We start from the raw sequence: 18,266 nt of genomic DNA, 5'->3' as shown, positions 1-18,266 counted from the left end.
TTAAAATGTTTCCTTTTCTTTTTCATTACTTCTTTAACAGACTACTTCTCCGCTGCGAAGCGCAGGTATTTTGCTAGTTACTAATAATTGTAGAATTAATAGAAAAAAAACACAAAAGCTTTCTAAACCTCTATGACGTAAGAGGAATGGATAGGTGTAGATTGGGGGGGCATCTTAGAATCTTAAATCTGGAAAATTACAGAATAAGATTATTCATAATTCAGAAAAAAAATTCTGAATCTATCAATGCACAGCAATAAAGACCTCCTTGTTATACCAAAGTCAGGGCTCCTCCTATAGCTGGGATTCAAGTTTATGCTTAATGTCTCTTTTGTTTATTTTGATTTGTTAAATTATGTACTTAATGTTGCTTATTTTTGTTTTTTTAAAGTTTCTATGTAGCCTGTGTTATGCCCCATGTTTTTCAGGAGAGGTTCCCCAAGAGGTAAGGCCAACTGTCAATCACCGCCAGAAACTGCCCTCCTCACTACAAATTGGACAGTGTCACATAGTTCCAGACGGTTCATTTCTAATGTGGTAGGGAGTGGAGTGTCTACTTGTGTTTCACTTTGCTTTGTGCTTATTACAATTTCGTGGAATTTTCAGCTTCACCTTTGGATTCTGTATTTGGATTCCTTTTGTGTTTTTAGGTACTTCAGAAAATTTCTGTTTAAAAAAATACAGTAAATCCTTAGTTTTATAAAGATTCTTTAAGGCCCCTTTCGTTTCTGGTTGAGGTTTTGACAGTAATTCTCTCTACTACAGGGCAATTTTTGGAAGTATTTATGGGACTTGTGTACTTTTTGGACTCCTTGTTCATGACACTCCTTTTTGGTAATTGGTTAATGTGGGTCATTTTTCTTCCACAAGACCGAGATTGATGTATCCAGATAAAGTGCTGTTACCATGGCTTCATATTAGGCTTGGTTTAATAAAGCAGTTAATCAAAGGCCTGTCAGAACATAAGCCTGTTTTATGTATTTTTGCTGATATAAGAAAAAAAAATTCTGATGCAGTATTTGGTAGTGCAATAAAAAACGACAGGCCTGGGTATCACTCAAAGAAGCAATTGCTTACTCTTTACATAACAATAAAGATCCAGATTTTAAAGAAAATTTGAAAAATGCATTGGTTAAGTTTAAGGAATTAGGTTGGAACTTCGGCCTAAAAAGTTCACTTTTTGGATTTGCATTTGGAATTTTTTTCCTTAAATTCTTGTAGCAGTGTGTGAAAAGCAGGGTGAAAGATTTCATCAGGATGTCAAGGATACGGAAATAAGGTAGCAGGGACGTTGGGGGATCAGGGATATGGCAGACTACTTCTAGATGATTTGTAGGGGCCCACAAGAAAAAGTGCACAAACAATGGTCCATCAAACAAAGTCTTGAATCAAATAAAACAATGTGACCAAAACTGTAAATGTTTTATGCAAGGCAAAAAATGTTTTCTTTACATATATGTTGTGAAGGATGCCACGCATGGACAGGCAACCTGGCTAGAGCTGTACTGAGCTTCTGGCCATAAGTTTGAAGTGTGTCGCTATGATCTGTGAAGTTTCTCCCAAACTCATTATATTATTAGGCCATAAAGCTGACACCATGCAAATCAGCTGACAGAAAGAAACTGCCAGGGAGATGGACAGAAACACATGAAGGATGACACAGGCAGGCTAATGCAAAATACTGATGTGCCCTGGTAAACATATAGCCAGAGCCACTGTCCACAGAAGCCATTAGTGAGTAGAGCAGGTGCAAAATGTGCTATGTTGGTCTGTGAAGTGCACAGCTTAGGTGGCAGTTACCCATACTTGGCAAGTTTTATAAAAAGTTAATTAAACATGCAAAATATGTGACTATTCATTTTGGAAAGGAACAATCAGGCCATCCAAATGCCAACAATACTTTGCCAAACTGGATAATGCGTATTTATCAGCATTTCCCACTGAAGACATGGATGATGACTATATGAATAAATGATTATACTACATTGTATGTTGGGAATGGAAGCTACATTTTAAACCATGTTAAATATTTATCTCTCTTATTGTACCATACTTCTCTCATTTGATTATTTCTGCCATTGTTACTAAAGAGAAGTGTATAAGGCTCAAGTATGTCCTACATTCAGTAAAGAACACAATCCCAGGGAGCAAGCATCCCTCCTGGATACAGATTCTCATGGCATGGGGGAAAGACAGTTTACACAGGGCATTATCTTCCATGAAACACTATACAGCGGCCCCTCAGGTTACAGTGCCACCATGGATTCCCAAAGAGCACATTGGTAAATGCTGTTCATTGCCTCAGCCCTGTTGGGTTCCGTGGGTGCCGCCAGGGGGCACAGAAGGGACTAGCAAGTACTACTTCAGTGGGCTCCAGCCTCAAGTGGAAGTGCTCCCAGGCCACAGATTCAGGACTCCTGAAGTACTCCCAGGGTTTACATTAAAAGGAGCAGCTTTACTTCAATCTGGGAGCCAGAGTCAGGAGGAGGTAGACAAAGCTTGCAATAGGAGTGGAGGAGAAGGAAGTAGGGAGAGAGAAAGCACTTAGGATGTGGTTGTGCTATTGGAAAACTTTACTGTCAAAAGAGTTTCACACAATAAAATCCCTGAATTGCACTGGCACTTGTGTTCAAGCTTGTTGTGTTGGGAGTAAGGAGAGCTGTATTTAAAAATACTAGAATGACTTAATATTATATTACATTGATTTAAAATAATATCATATTCATAAACAAATTGTGCAATTTGTTACATTTTAGTCATATTTTTCCAATTCTGTACTTAAATTTGACATGATGGAAACATTCTATTTATTTTTTATTGTGTTCATGAATGCAAACAAAAAACTACTCATAATTAAAACAATTTGAGTTTAAGAATTTCATAGTTCTATCTTATTTCCTCACATTTCATTTGTCAAATGACATTCGCGAAAATTTAACTACAAATGAGAAGTTACTTTTTAATTTTTAGGCTTTAATTACTACTACTTTTCTGTTATTAATTGAATACCCTTTCTTTAACCTTTACACACACAGAGGTATCAAAATTAGTCAGAATGTACTCCTGAAATTAATATCTAACCTCAAATATATTTTAGCTACTAATCAGAAGATTATTAGTCACATTTACAGATGCTAGAATTAATTTCACAATGTGCGCTTCTAGATGATCTTATACTATGACGGGAAAGGGACCTCTCAATAGCTGTGCAAGGAATGCTATAATTCATCTGAAAACTGTACATGACACACATCTTTCAAGATTTCAGTTACAATATATAAAACAGGCATTGGACCATAACTGTGAATGATGTAATCATGCACCAGAAGGTGCTAAAATAAAAATATTTTGGGTAAAAAACATTTGCTTATCTGTCAGATAATACTGTATGCACAATTATTCCTAATCCTTACATTGTATTGTCTGGAGCAATGCCAGATGAGATAAGATTACATACCAATACATTTATTGCAATTTATTATACTACATTCCTTATGCATCAACAGTCACTGCTCTCATTCCGTTTTCCTTTTAGATTTTAATATATGTGCAGAACTATCTTATTATGGACATTTTGTTCACATAAATTTCAAATCTATAAAGGGAGGCGGGTCTTTAAGTGTTAATTATTTAATGAAGTTTAAATTTCTTTTTTTGGAATGTTGTGCAGATTGTATATTTTAAATACATTATGTTTTACATATTGTAATAGGTTCTTTAAACTCAACTTATTGAAAATACTAATACATCCATCCATCCTCTTCCGCTTATTCTGGGTTGGGTCGGGGGGGAAGCAGCTTAAGCAGAGAGGCCCAGACTTCCCTCTCCCCGGCCACTTCTTCCAGCTCTTCTGGGAGAATCCCAAGGCGTTCCCAGGCCAGCCGGGAGACATAGTTCCTCCAGCGTGTCCTGGGTCTTCCCCGGGGCCTCCTCCCGGTTGGACGTGCCCGGAACACCTCACCAGGGAGGCGTCCAGGAGGCATCCTGATCACATGCCCAAGCCATCTCATCTGACTCCTCTTGATGTGGAGGAGTAGCAGCTCTACTCCGAGCCCCTCCCGGATGACTGAGCTTCTCACCCTCTCTTTAAGGGAAAGCCCAGACACCCTGCGGAGGAAACTCATTTCAGCCGCTTGTATTCGTGATCTCGTTCTTTCGGTCACTACCCATAGCTCACGACCATAGCTGAGGGTAGGAACATAGATGACTGGTAAATTGAGAGCTTTGCCTTACGGCTCAGCTCATTTTTTACCATGGCAGACCGATGCAGAGCCCGCATCACTGCGGATGCCGCTCCGATCCACCTGTTGATCTCACGGTCCAGTCTTCCCTCACTCGTGAACAAGACCCTGAGATACTTGAACTCCTCCACTTGGGGCAGGATATCTCTCCCCCAACCCTGAGAGGGCACTCCCTTTTCTGGCTGAGGACCATGGTCTCGGATTTGGAGGTGCCGATTCTCATCCCAGCCGCTTCACACTCAGCTGTGAACTGTTCCAGAGAGAGCTGAAGATCACGGCCTGATGGAGCAAACAGGACAACATCATCTGCAAAAAGCAGTGACCCAATCCTGAGTCCACCAAACCGGATCCCTTCAACACCCTGGCTGCTCCTAGAAATTCTGTCCATAAAAGTTATGAACAGAATCGGTGACAAAGGGCAGCCCTGGCAGAGTCCAACTCTCACTGGAAACAGGCTTGACTTACTGCCGGCAATGCGGACCAAGCTCTGACACCGGTTGTACAGGGACGAACAGCTCTTATCAGGGGGTCCAGTACCCCATACTCCCGGAGCACCCCCCACAGGATTCCCCAAGGGACACGGTCGAACGCCTTTTCCAAGTCCACAAAACACATGTAGACTGGTTGGGCAAACTCCCATGCACCCTCCAGGATTCTGCTAAGGGTGTAGAGCTGGTCCGCTGTTCCGCGACCAGGACGAAAACCACACTGTTGCTCCTGAATCTGAGGTTCGACTATCCGACGGACCCTCCTCTCCAGAATCCCTGAATAGACTTTTCCAGGGAGGCTGAGGAGTGCGATCCCTCTGTAGTTGGAACACACCCTCCGGTCCCTCTTTTTAAAGAGGGGGCCCACCACCCCAGTCTGCCAATCCAAAGGCACTGTCCCCGATGTCCATGCGATGTTGCAGAGACATGTCAACCAAGACAGTCCTACAACATTCAGAGCATTGAGGAACTCCGGGCGTATCTCATCAGTTTTTTTGACCTCCTCGGTGACCTCAGTCCCAGAGATGGGAGAGCCCACCTTAGAGTCCCCAGGCTCTGCTTCCTCAATGGAAGGCATGTTAGTGGGATTGAGGAGGTCTTCGAAGTACTCCACCCACCGACCCACAACGTCCCGAGTCGAGGTCAGCAGTGCACCATCCCCACCACATACAGTGTTGACACTGCACTGCTTCCCCCTCCTGAGACGCCGGACGGTGGACCAGAATCTCCTCAAAGCCGTCCGAAAGTCGTTCTTCATGGCCTCTCCAAACTCCTCCCATGCCCAAGTTTTTGCCTCAGCAACCACCGAAGTCGCATTCTGCTTGGCCTGCCGGTACCTATCAGCTGCCTCCAGAGACCCACAGAACAAAAAGGTCCTATAGGACTCCTTCTTCAGCTTGACGGCTTCCCTCACCGCCGTTCTCCACCAACGGGTTCGTGGATTGCCGCCACGACAGGCACCGACCACCTTATGGCCACAGCTCCGGTCAGCCGCCTCAACAATAGAGGCACGGAACATGGCCCATTCGGACTCAATGTCCCCCACCTCCCTCGGGACGTTGTCGAAGTTCTGCCGAAGGTGAGAGTTGAAGCTACTTCTGACAGGGGACTCTGCCAGCCATTCCCAGCAGACCCTCACAACACGTTTGCCTACCAGGCCTGACCGGCATCTTCCCCCACCATCGAAGCCAACTCGCCACCAGGTGGTGATCAGTGACAGCTCTGCCCCTCTCTTTACCCGAGTGTCCAAGACATATGGCCGCAAGTCAGACAACACGACCACAAAGTCGATCATCGAACTAAGGCCTAGGGTGTCCTGGTGCCAAGTGCACATATGAACACCCTTATGCTGGAACATGGTGTTCCTTATGGACAATCCGTGGCGAGCACAGAAGTCCAATAACAAAACACCGCTCGGGTTCAGATCGGGGGTGCCATTCCTCCCAATCACGCCCTTCCAGGTCTCACTGTCATTCGTCCACCGGGGTAAACCCCAATGCACAGGCTCCAAGTCGGGGGGCAATAAGTATGCCCACACCTGCTTGGCGCCTCTCACCAGGGGCAACTCCAGAGTGATAGAGAGTCCAGGCCCTCTCAAGGAGATTGGTTCCAGAGTCCAAGCTGTGCGTCGAGGTGAGTCCGACTATATCTAGCCGGAACCTATCGACCTTGCGCACTAGCTCAGGCTCCTTCTTCTTCAGAGAGGTGACATTCCACGTCCCAAGAGCCAGTTTCTGTAGCTGAGGATCAGACTGCCAAGGTCCCCGCCTTCGGCCACTACCCAACTCACACTGCACCCAACCTCCTTGGCCCCTCCCATAGGTGGTGAGCCAATGGGAAGGAGGACCCACGTTACCTCGCCGGGCACAGCAGTGTGAGTTGGGTGGTGGCCGAAGGCGGGGACCTTGGCAGTCTGATCCTCGGCTACAGAAACTGGCTCTTGGGATGTAGAAATACTAATACAGTAAATTTAACCTTTTGTTAAAATACTTAACTAAAAAATTAATAGATCTTACTGTAACCTTGAAAATATTGTTACTTCAGTAAATACAAATCCTTCATTAAAATATCTTATAAATTACTTTCCCCAAGTTGTAATTGCTTCTACTTACAGGTTCACAGCATGCCAATGGAGACTGTGCGTGACAGATTCTGTCTATGGAGTGTCTCTTCTTTGGAATTCTGAAATTTCCCGCCATCTGGAATAGAAACATTTTGAAAATTCCTTAGGTCTAGCATAATTTTGTAAAAGCAGAGAGACAATTAATCTTAACACCAAAAATGTATGAAAATCTGGAATGCTTTACCAATATAGATATGCCAGGCTAAAACTACTGATCATTTAAATAAAAAACACTACACACATTTTTAATTTAGCTTTTTTGTACCCACATCTTAGTTCTACCCTTAATAAACTAGATTTGCATAAAATTATCATTTTCTTCAATGAACTTTTTCTTCTGTGGTAGTATTCTGCACCACCACCACACCTGTGCAGTTTACCCATGTTTGAATGAAAGTGGACATCTGCCACAAGACCCACTGCATCAACTACTCATAGACAAAGCATAAAAAACCACAACAATATAAGAGCATTTAAACAAGTCAGAATGCCCAGTTGGAGCTGAACAGCCTTTTGGCCCAGTACCCCTACAGAGGTTGTTTTTTTTTTTTTCTCTAGCCTAATTGAATTTTTTTTTTATGTTTTTCTGTCAACCCTGGCCAACTGACTTTTTATCACTGGTGTGTCATATAGAGACTTAAACAAAATCTACAGTATATTTAAGGACTCTATTACTCTTAATTACAAATCTGTCTTATGTAAGTGTGCATTATACAGTATACTGTATATTATGTATACAATGTATGCAATTTTTACCTAATTTTAATGTTTTTCTATTGCATTGAAGTACTTTTGGGACATCTTGTAAAGTACTTTGACCTACATTGTATGAAAATGTGCTTTAGAAATAAATGTTGTTATTAAAAAAAAATTCCCTTACTGGTAACAATGTTCGCTGTTCTAGAACATGTGCTAAATTAAGACTGAATACTACCAAACTCATACGCTGCAGATGCATCGAAATAATGTTTTTTAACAATATGTTGCTCTTTCGTTCTGGTTACCAGTAATCCTACATTAAACAGAACGCAGTAATGTTCAGATATACCAATATCCTGTCTCATGTCCACTTTTAACACTTTTTTTTTTAAGTTAATAAATTGTCTTTCTTTAGGGTCACACGGAATATCCCCACGAAAACTAAATTGCCCTAGAATTAGGAACCTATCATAATTAGTTATTACTGTGGCTGCCAAGTCTGAGAATTCCTAAATAAGGGCCACATACTTTGGAGTCTATTAAAAGCCAACATGAGAGACAGCATCAATCCTTGAATAACTACGGCAAGAAACTCGAATGACGCAAAAGTACCAAAACTGGTATCTTTACAGTTTGAGAAAATACTCTCTAAACCGCTGTATTTTTAGTGTGATGCACTAAATGAACAAGATTGTAATTTGGAGGTGCTGCTTCAATTAACACAACCACACTGTCTCTACTGAGCCATGTTTCACTCAAAGTAATAATGTTTCTTTTACAAAGACTAATAAGACACAATGTAAAATGTTTTACTGCTTAATGCTTTAATAGTTAGTAAAGCCACATTTAAGATGTCGGAACAATACAGCAGAAAAAGATGAGTGAAACAAGGGAAGCTTACAAAACTAAAACAAACTCACTCAGAATACCATGAAAAATGGCTGGATATGTATAATTACTGGACTTAAGCAATCCAGGGCTCTGGTGCTAGAAAGAGATGTGGACAAAGCTAATGCACTGAACCAAATTGTTTAATAGGTTTCCCTCTCACTGCAACCTTCTTCCAATGACCAGTACCCCCACACCATATCTACTAAATCAACAACTCCTACAGATTCAACAGGAAGGGCCAGTGACGACTCCACCCCAGACCATTAGTAAAGGCTGCTCATACCTGAAGACCAAGTAAGGAATCAACCAAGGATGTTACCCACAGGAAAAATACGCAGTACCAGATAGTTAGTGCTCGAGTTCTTAAGGCCCGTGCTGACAAACTCTTGTGGTATCCTCTGTCAACTATTCAGTCTGTCCCTAAGATTCTAAAAATCAGCTCTGAAATGCTCTGGAAAACATTCAGCATTGCTCCTGTTCCAAAGAAGATGGAAATCATTTCATCTAATGACTACAGACCAGTGACACGTCTCACATCATAAAGAACTTTCAGAGGCTGGTCCTGGACTATACGAGTCCATTTGTGGTCACCCCGGCCCAATGCAGTTTTCCTTTCAGTTAACACTACTAGAATCTCTGAAGCTCATGATTTTCTTCATTGTCCCTGGCCTCCTGAAAAATTTCCTAACATATGCTAAGAAGCTCATAGCTCCTTCTCACTTCGCTAATAGCCCGCTTTTGTTCTGCAAATGTGTGGATTAGCAGAATGCAGCCTGCTATGCCCCCCACCCCATCACAATTTTTTTTTAATTTAGTTTTATTCAAGAATCCAAGAATAAAACTGAATAAAAATCATTCAAATTCAGCTTTATTCAAGAAACCATGAATGGAACTGCTCAATAAGACACCAGGAAGAAATGACTGAGCTGCGTTTGTATGTCTGCTTTTATTTCTTCAGTGCTTTTAGAAGTACCATAAATTTACACAAGATGTTACAGACTTACATCAAATGTATGTTTTTATTATATGATAATAATTATAATAGCACCTCACTACTTAGAACGCTAAATTCAGGGACAACACAAAATTCAAACCTGTTATCTCAAGGTTACTAAGTAGCTTTTCCACCACGCCATCTGCATAGATCCGAGAATGAATAGTGTCACCACTGCGACAACTGGTTGAAAATCAAATGCGCAAACACAAACATATGCAAACGTTTTATATTTTGTACTGACAGCTGGGCTTCAGCAACATGTCAACTGAGCGATTTCCTTTTCTTTGGATTTATTCTATTATAACAATTTTCAAACTTCATTATTTTTAACTGATATCTAAATGAAAATAATATCACCGGGGAATTGTGAGGAATGCTTTATATTTCTTTTTTTTTTACATTGTGCAATGCACAACACACTTATATAAGTAAGGATAATCTCAATTAAAGTGACCAAAGTAAGGAATCTATAACTTACATAAAAGTAGGCTTTGATAAATAAAAGTTAGCATGACTTGGCAGCTGTTTTTAAAGATATGAGTGTGGGTGTGTTTATAGGTGTGCCTTGTGATAATCCGGAGCCCCCTGAGTCATCTATTTTCTTCAACTGAATAAATTACATTTACCAGAGCTTTCATTTTGCTTTTCATTTAGATATTTCATTATTGTGCTCTTCTACCAAAATCTTTGAGATGTTAAAATTTTGTTTTATGTTTACAGACTAGTAAAACCACAATTGATGATAATATTGGAAATGGAATGACTACATTTTCTGTTAAATTGTTTCCTTATACATTGTTAATCGCCCAGTGTTTTCAACATTTTCTATGGACAGCAGTTTTTAAAGTTTTTGTGAGGCTTCATAATAAATTTTTCATCAAAAGCTGATTTCTTTCATATTCCTGTTCATCACAATTTACTTTACCGATATGACTTAGGATTATAGATAATTATGGCATTTTTTTTTTATTTCAAATAACAATTGATTCAATCTTGTATAAATATATGCTAGCAAATTTTCCCTTTCAAAAGATGCATCATTAACATTTCCTGTTCTTGCCGGCTGATCCTTCCACATTAGAACTCTTTCCTTCAACCACCTAACCAATACAAATTTCTTATTTTTGGCTCATTTCACAGAGGAGAACCACATTCCTCACTAGGCACTTTGACCTGTAAAAGATGCCACAGTGTCACCTGTGAATACTGTATCTGGTCCCTTATGTAAATGTAATATTAACAATGGGCCACTTGCTAGTCTAAAAATCTTATCTTAGTACATTTCTTGCACGAAGTGTCCGGCCATCCGCATAGGTGAAAAAGGAAGATAGTCAGACTGTTTCTGGGTGCATTGTTCAAGTCAGGTAAATCAAAGACCTTACAAAGTCAATTTTATAACACTTGAGACACTTTTCGATGAAAAATAGAAGAAGCTAATCTCAGTCTGGAATCAAATATTTCTCTAGGTCTTGTCACACACGTGTGCATGGGAAGCAGCTGAAGGGCTTAGACAATACTGTTTATACATCTGCCCAGGGGTACGCTGACGCTCTTTCTGAGTTCTCTGCAGGTCTTACCCGGGAAATCCCACCAGGAGCCGCCATTTCCAGGAAGGACACACCACCTCCGGTTCCGGCCCCAAGAATGAGGTCACTTCGGTTCCGCCCCAAGGGTGATGTCACTTCCAGTTCGCCCAGAGGGCGACATCATTTCCGCCCTCTGAGCTATAAAGCTCACTGCCTTGCTTAGGCAGGCAGTTCTGTTTTGGACTCTGTTGTGTAAACTTGACTATGATGTCTCAAGTACGTTTGCAGCCAGGAAACCGAATTAAACGCGGGTGGCTGCCCCAAAGAAGCTAATCTCAAGTCTCTACTTATTACAGTCTTTAGGACCAACTGACTTTTTAATCTCTCCCTTCATCTTCTCCAATGGCAGCCTTTTCTTCACTACTCTTACGTTTTCTTAGTTTATCTGCCCTGGCTTTGTTCCCTGTTTCCCCTTCCCATAATGCACAACTGATAAAAGTTACACATGCAAAAAATTGACTTATGCCTTATTTCCTTTTCAGCAAGAAAATAACCTTTAAACAAATTTTTTCAGATATATACATACTTAATATTTATTTTCAATCACTCCTTGCAATCTCACAAGGAATAACCTCCATTCTAACAAAAGACTGCCATGTTTCTTGAGAAAGCCATTTTATTTTGCTCGTTTTTGATCCCAGAACTGAACATTAGGAATGCCACACAAGTGAACAGAATAACAGCTTTTAGCTGTGCTGATGCAATTAAAAAGGTTTCTCTAATAACCAATTTGTATGTAGATATTACTAATTAAGGATAAGCTAAGGGAGTTTACCATTAGGACACTGAAATAATGGTTGCTGAAAATGGGGCTTTGCTGTCATATGTGAATAATATACAGTATATAAAATTTCTATAGTTATGAAGGTTTATGGTGTCCAGATGGTTGACTTTGATTTCTAGAGTGAGTATATTATAGTGCTGTGTAAAAGTATGGGCACCTCTCTGAGCTTGCATGATTATTTGTTCTGTCTACATAACAGAAGATCACAGCAATATTCCAAAAAAAATGGGATGTGCAAATATTTGGGCACCTTTTAAATTGCATTAATTTGGAGACCTATAATCATTTAATTAGGGCTGCAACGATTAGTCGACATAATCAACAACGTCGACTACAAAAAATCGTCGACAGATTTTTTATTGCCGACATGTCATAAACAAAACCTTCAATAGAGGTTCCAGTCACAAAGTACCACATTGGATTTTGTAACTGCAATAAACTACATGAACGTCTGGGGACAGTATCATTTGTTATTGTTTGTCAAGACACACACAGTCCAACCAACGCAAGCATCCTGGAGCTGTGATGCCGCAGTCCCTCGAGAGGTAAGTTTTAGCGAGTAAAGTTAGTGTCACATGTTAACATTGATGTTTGTACTATAATGTGTATATCGACAGGTTTCGACAATGATAGTTAACCCTTAAACCAACACATACTTGGGGGTTAATGCAAACCTGGGCGACAAATACTTTTTAGCTGCAATTTAAGTAATCATCACAAATCACAAAGAACATTTGAAATTTTAATGGAACATAATGGAGCATTTTTTTTTCATGCAAAGAGCATCACAATTACTGCAACACTGATCATTTTACACACTGCAAATAAACTGTAAAAACTATTAAAAAAAAACTACTGCAACAATCTATTACTATATGTTCAATATGCAACTGAAGTCACTGATGAAATTCAGTATATTACCGAGCCAACTACACTTGAACTGGCTGCATGCAAACACACAGGGGTAAACGCTGATGACTGCAGGCTCGTCTAGTGCAGCGGCTGAATCCCAGAGACAGTACTGCTGCAGTTCTGCCGGGACCGGCAGTGGTCGTGAGCTGGCTGCGCAACAAATATACGGCACTGACTGATCAGCTCCGGCATGCTGGAAAATTGCACTGAGAAACAAATTCAGCCGGTTGCGGAGTTCAATGAATGCATGTCACACAGGGGTGTGGAAATCCAACGCCCGACTCGTCCGACACGGGTAAATCGACTGTCGGACAAGCGTGTTTTTCTGGTTTCAGTTGTCCATGGACAAGTGTAATTTTCTGTAGAAAAAAGAATTATATGTGCACATTTTTACCACTACTTTCAAATTTTAAACATTTGGGTACGTACCTTGTGTGGAAACAGTCTACTTAGGCATGTTCTTCATTTCTCAAATTGGTCTTCAATATTGTTTACAAAATGACGGCTGATTTTTCAAAGGGAAAGCACTCTTACGGTCTTACATAAGTATTTTACCCTACTATTTACACACTTGGAGATGCGGTCATTTTTTTCATGCTGACATTACGATGTAATCTGATGATTTTTCATTATAATCAATAACTTTTATATATTATTGATAAAATTCATTGTTTCTACATAAAAATGTGGTCATTTTACTTACAATGCAAATGTTTTCACCACATAACAAAGCTTGTTACGCAGCTAATCTTTTCTGAAATTTGTGATTTTGCATAGGTTGTGATATATTGAGGGACTAGCAAAATACTCTCGCTTCGCAGAGGAGAAGTAGTGTGTTAAAGAAGTAATGAAAAAGAAAAGGAAACATTTTAAAAATAACGTAACATGATTGATTGTCAATGTAATTGTTTTGTCACTGTTATGAGTGTTGCTGTCATATATATATATATATATATATATATATATATATATATATATATATATATATATATATATATATATATCAAAATACCCGCGCTTCGCAGCGGCAAAGTACTGCATTAAAATTTTTATTAAGCAGAAAATTAAACCTTTTTAAACTGAGGGAAAATATGCCAATAATTATTTCTTAAGGATCTCTTTGTATACCACATTGTCAGTTCGGCTCTCTGGTTGTAATATGACGAAGCTGTGCGCTGAGCTTACTCTTCAGCATGCAACTTACAGTTGGCCATGTGATCGGTAATCTTGTCTCAAATCTGACAGCTTGGATTGCTGCTGCCATAATCGGTTTGAGTTTCATGGTTTGTTTCAATTACGACAGTATTTGCAGGACTTGTTGTGTTGAAGTGACATTTGACATCTGTCAAGCGTTGTAAGCACACAACCGGTTGCATCGATAAAATCACATCCAGCTTTTGAGAGTTTAAACATTCATAAACATCAAAGTGTCCAATACTGAAATCGTCACCTGTGAATCTAAAATGTTTAAGAGGCATTGGCGGTTGTCGAAAGTTGTAAAATGTTTGGCTATTTCGGTACACTTGAAAGCGACAACCAAACAATTCAGCGGCAGCAATCAACTCACATGCAGAACCATAGGTGAAGGGCTGAAGCATTTCACTGTTCTAGTGCTCATGTGTAGTATAATTATCTCCTATACCGTCATCAGTCCACACCTTGAACCTGTCCCAGTCATTCAATACATAAGACACAATGTTCCTCCGTATATAAAGAGTGAGCCTGATATGGCCGTGCAATATGTAACAAAGAGAATGGAAAAGGTAGGTGCCATCTTCGGGCATGGAAACCACTCGGTAAGTGACAGTTCTTTGATCAATAGTGATCACCTCGATAGACATGGTAATGGGGGTTGGAATGATAAAGGAAATGGGTACCTGAGAAATGTAAAGTAAGTCTAAAATACCTATACAATAACTATAATTGTAATAAAAAAACAATAAAACAGCGGAGAAGCCGTGGATTAAACAAAAAGGCTGTAGTTATCAGTAGGGAGACGTGAATCTTGTGGCAAAGCAAGGAAGGGAATGTAGAGACTGGACGGACGGTCTTATATAGGCAGGCAGCCAACAACGTGGGAGGCGTTGGGATGGGGACCGCGCCACCTCACACGGTGACCGAGCTGCAGGCTATGGACGTATATATGTACGTAAGTAGGATTCAGTTAGCGTTGGGAACCCGTGTACCAAATTTCTTGAAGATGGGCCCATAAGTAACAAAGACTGTTGAAAAGTTCAATATGGCGGCTGACAGTGGCATCATACCACCGAAATAAGAACGTACATTGGTTTTGATTATTGCAGGGAAGCCGCCTACCAAATTTCGAGAAGATGGGGCCATAAATAAGAAATTTCAACATGGGGGACGTTGTTGACCGTTTTGACCATTACATGTAGAATTTCAAAATTAAGCCTGCTTAACTTTTGTAAGTAAGCTGTAAGGAATGAGCCTGCTAAATTTCAGCCTTCTACCTACATGGGAAGTTGGAGAATTAGTGACGCTGGGAAGTTCAATATGGCGGCTAACAGTGGCATCATACCACCGAAATAAGTATGTACATTGGTTTCGGATTAGCTCGGGGAAGCCACCTACCAAATTTCGTGAAGATGGGGCCGTAAATAAGAAAGTTCAACATGGCGGACATTGCTGACCGTTATGCGTAGAATTTCGAAATGAAACCTGCTAAACTTTTGTAAGTAAGCTGTAAGGAATGAGCCTGCCAAATTTTAGCCTTCTACCTACACGGGAAGTTTGAGAATTAGTGACGTTGGAAAGTTCAATATGGCGGCTGACAGTGGTGTCATACCAACGAAATAAGTACAGTGAACCCTCGTTTATCACGGTTAATCTGTTCCAGACTCTACCGTGATAAATTAATTTTCGCGAAGTAGGATTCTTTATTTATAAATCGAATATTTTCGAAGTTAGAGTATAGAAAACCTGTTTAAGACCTTCTAAATACGTTTTTTAACATTATTAGAGCCCTCTAGACATGAAATAACACCCTTTAGTCACCATTACACATGTATTACCCAATATATTAGACAAAATAAGAGAAAATAAGACATATTAGACGTTACAAATATCATATTACTAGACACTCTCGCCTTTTAAGGCGACGACTTTATCCTCAATTTTTGTGGGCTCCATGTGTACATCAGGCATGTAAGTGTAGGGAATGAGAACATCAAACTGACCATTCATAACATATCCCGAAAACCTAAGTTTTTTTTTTATCGCCTCAAGTGCCTGTCCAAAGTCGTACAATGTCAGCCCGAATCTGTACCGCCAAAGACAGAGTTTCATGTACTAAATAAGTTATAGATGAGAATAAGCAAGCACCATCTCCCCTGATATTTACTACGCGGTGAGGCATTTGTACTCCATCAACATTAATTATTTCCAGAGACATCATTTTGTCTATTTTTCCAGTGCATCGCACACAAAAGCAAGGGAACAATGAGAGCACCAGAACTCTGCTCACATCTCGTCGCTTCGTACCGACTTTTATCCTCAATTTTTGTGCGCTCCATGTGTACATCAGGCATGTAAGTGTAGGGAAATAGAACATCAAAGTGCCCATTCATAACATCTCCCAAAAACTACGTTTTTTTTTATCCCCTCAAGTGCCCGTCCAAGGTCGTACAATGTCAGCCCGAATCTGTACCGCTAAAGATGGAGTTTCATGCACTAAATAAGCTATAGATGAGAATAAGCAAGCACCATCTCCCCTGATATTTACTATGCGGTGAGGCATTTGTACTCCACCAACATTAATTACTTCCAGAGACATAATTTTGTCTATTTTTCCAGCGCATTGCGCACAAAAGCAAGGGAACGATGAGAGCACCAGAACTCTGCTCACATCGCGTCACTTCGTACCTCAAGCCGCAAGTAGTAAGTCTGTAATAAGCAGAATACCGCTACGCTTTGCACTCACGGGACAGAAGGACAATCCCGAACACTTTAATATAGTAGATTATTGTACTATACATTTAATTGCACACAACCACTAACCTATGAAGGTACGACCTCAGTAGGAGAGTTTTCAGAGGTGGTGCAGAATCTTCAGCAGGTGCGTTGTTGTCTTCAGTGAAGAAGTACTAGGAGTAGGCAGTGGTTGTCTGGGTGCGCGGCTGAAGAGCATCTTGATAGGCAATTTCTGGCGCTGTCTTTTCATATGCGTGAGGAGGCTTTTGTAGGGTATTGCCATCTTTAATCATATTCAAGAGTTTCACCTTCTCCTGGATAGTAAGCATCTTCCTCCGGCGCTTAGTTTTATTGTCATAAGGCTTAGAAAAAGCAGCACGTTTAGGAGCCATCGTAGGGCTTAGATAAAAGTTCTCAGAAAGCGCATGCGTAGTGACATAAGCATGTATGAGAAAAAAAATCGCGATAGAGTGAAGCCGCGAAAGTCGAAGCGTGATATAGCGAGGGATCACTGTACGTACATCGGTTTCCATTAAAAGTTCAATATAGCGGCCGACAGTGGCAACATAAGTACCAAATTTTAGCCTTCTACCTACACGTGAAGTTGGAGAATTAGTGATGTTGGAAAGTTCAATATGGCAGCTGACAGTGGCGTCATACCACCGAAATAAGTATGTACATTGGTTTAGGTTAGCGCATGGAAGCCGCCTACCAAATTTCGTGAAGATGGGGCCATGAATAAGAAAGTTCAATATGACGGACGTTGTTGACCGTTATGCGTAGAATTTCGAAATAAAACCTGCTTAACTTTTGTAAGTAAGCTGTAAGGAATGGGCCTCCCAAATTTCAGCCTTGTACCTACATGGGAAGTTGGAGAATTAGTGATGTTTTGAAAATTCAATATGGCGGCCGACAGTGGCGTCATACCAACGAAATAAGTATGTACATCGGGTTTGGTTAGCGCAGGGAAGCCGCCTACCAAATTTCGTGAAGATGGGGCCATAAATAAGAAAGTTCAACATGGCGGACGTTGTCGACCGTTATCGACCATTATGACCTTTACGTGTAGAATTTCGAAATGAAACCTGCTTAACTTTTGTAAGTAAGCTGTAAGGAATAAGCCTGCCAAACTTCAGCTTTCTACCTATATTGGAAGTTGGAGAATTAGTGATAAGTCAGTCAGTGAGGGCTTTGCCTTTTATTAGTATAGATATTGTGAGCTGGAGGGCTGATCACACCCCAAATAGAGACAAACACCGCTGGGAAAACCACAAAACCTGAAACACTGACTACCCTCACATTGCTCCTTATCCTTGCACTTTAACGCGTAATACAAGCCTCGCGCAGTACTCCGCTGACTTCAAAGTCGTGCGCAGCTCCTGTCAGATTTTTTTTTTCTCTCTCTCCCCCCCCCATATGTATGTATGTATGTATGTATGTATGTATGTATGTGTCTGTCTGTCTGTCTGTCTATGTGTGTGTAAATATATATATATATATATATATATATATATATATACACACACACAGTAATCCCTCGCTATATCGCGCTTTGACTTTCGCGGTTTCTCTCTATCGCGGATTTTATATGAAAGCATAACTAAATATATAAGCGG

General features: G+C 40.5%; 1 protein-coding gene across 2 annotated transcripts in view; it reads right to left on the bottom strand.

Annotated features, from left to right (window-relative positions):
- senp7 (SUMO specific peptidase 7) overlaps window positions 1-18,266 on the bottom strand; it is a 190,703-nt gene that overhangs the window by 157,095 nt on the left and 15,342 nt on the right. For both annotated transcript variants that reach the window (XM_039744831.1, XM_039744832.1), the window contains exon 2: window positions 6,841-6,927. In XM_039744831.1, the coding sequence (XP_039600765.1) occupies window positions 6,841-6,927 (87 nt within the window). The remainder of the gene's footprint in view (window positions 1-6,840; window positions 6,928-18,266) is intronic.

Source organism: Polypterus senegalus, chromosome 2 (genome assembly GCF_016835505.1).
Source record: "Polypterus senegalus isolate Bchr_013 chromosome 2, ASM1683550v1, whole genome shotgun sequence".
NCBI classification, from domain to species: domain Eukaryota; kingdom Metazoa; phylum Chordata; class Cladistia; order Polypteriformes; family Polypteridae; genus Polypterus; species Polypterus senegalus.
The sequence above is the reverse complement of the archived record's forward strand: the minus strand, read 5'-3'. Positions and strand labels throughout refer to the sequence as shown.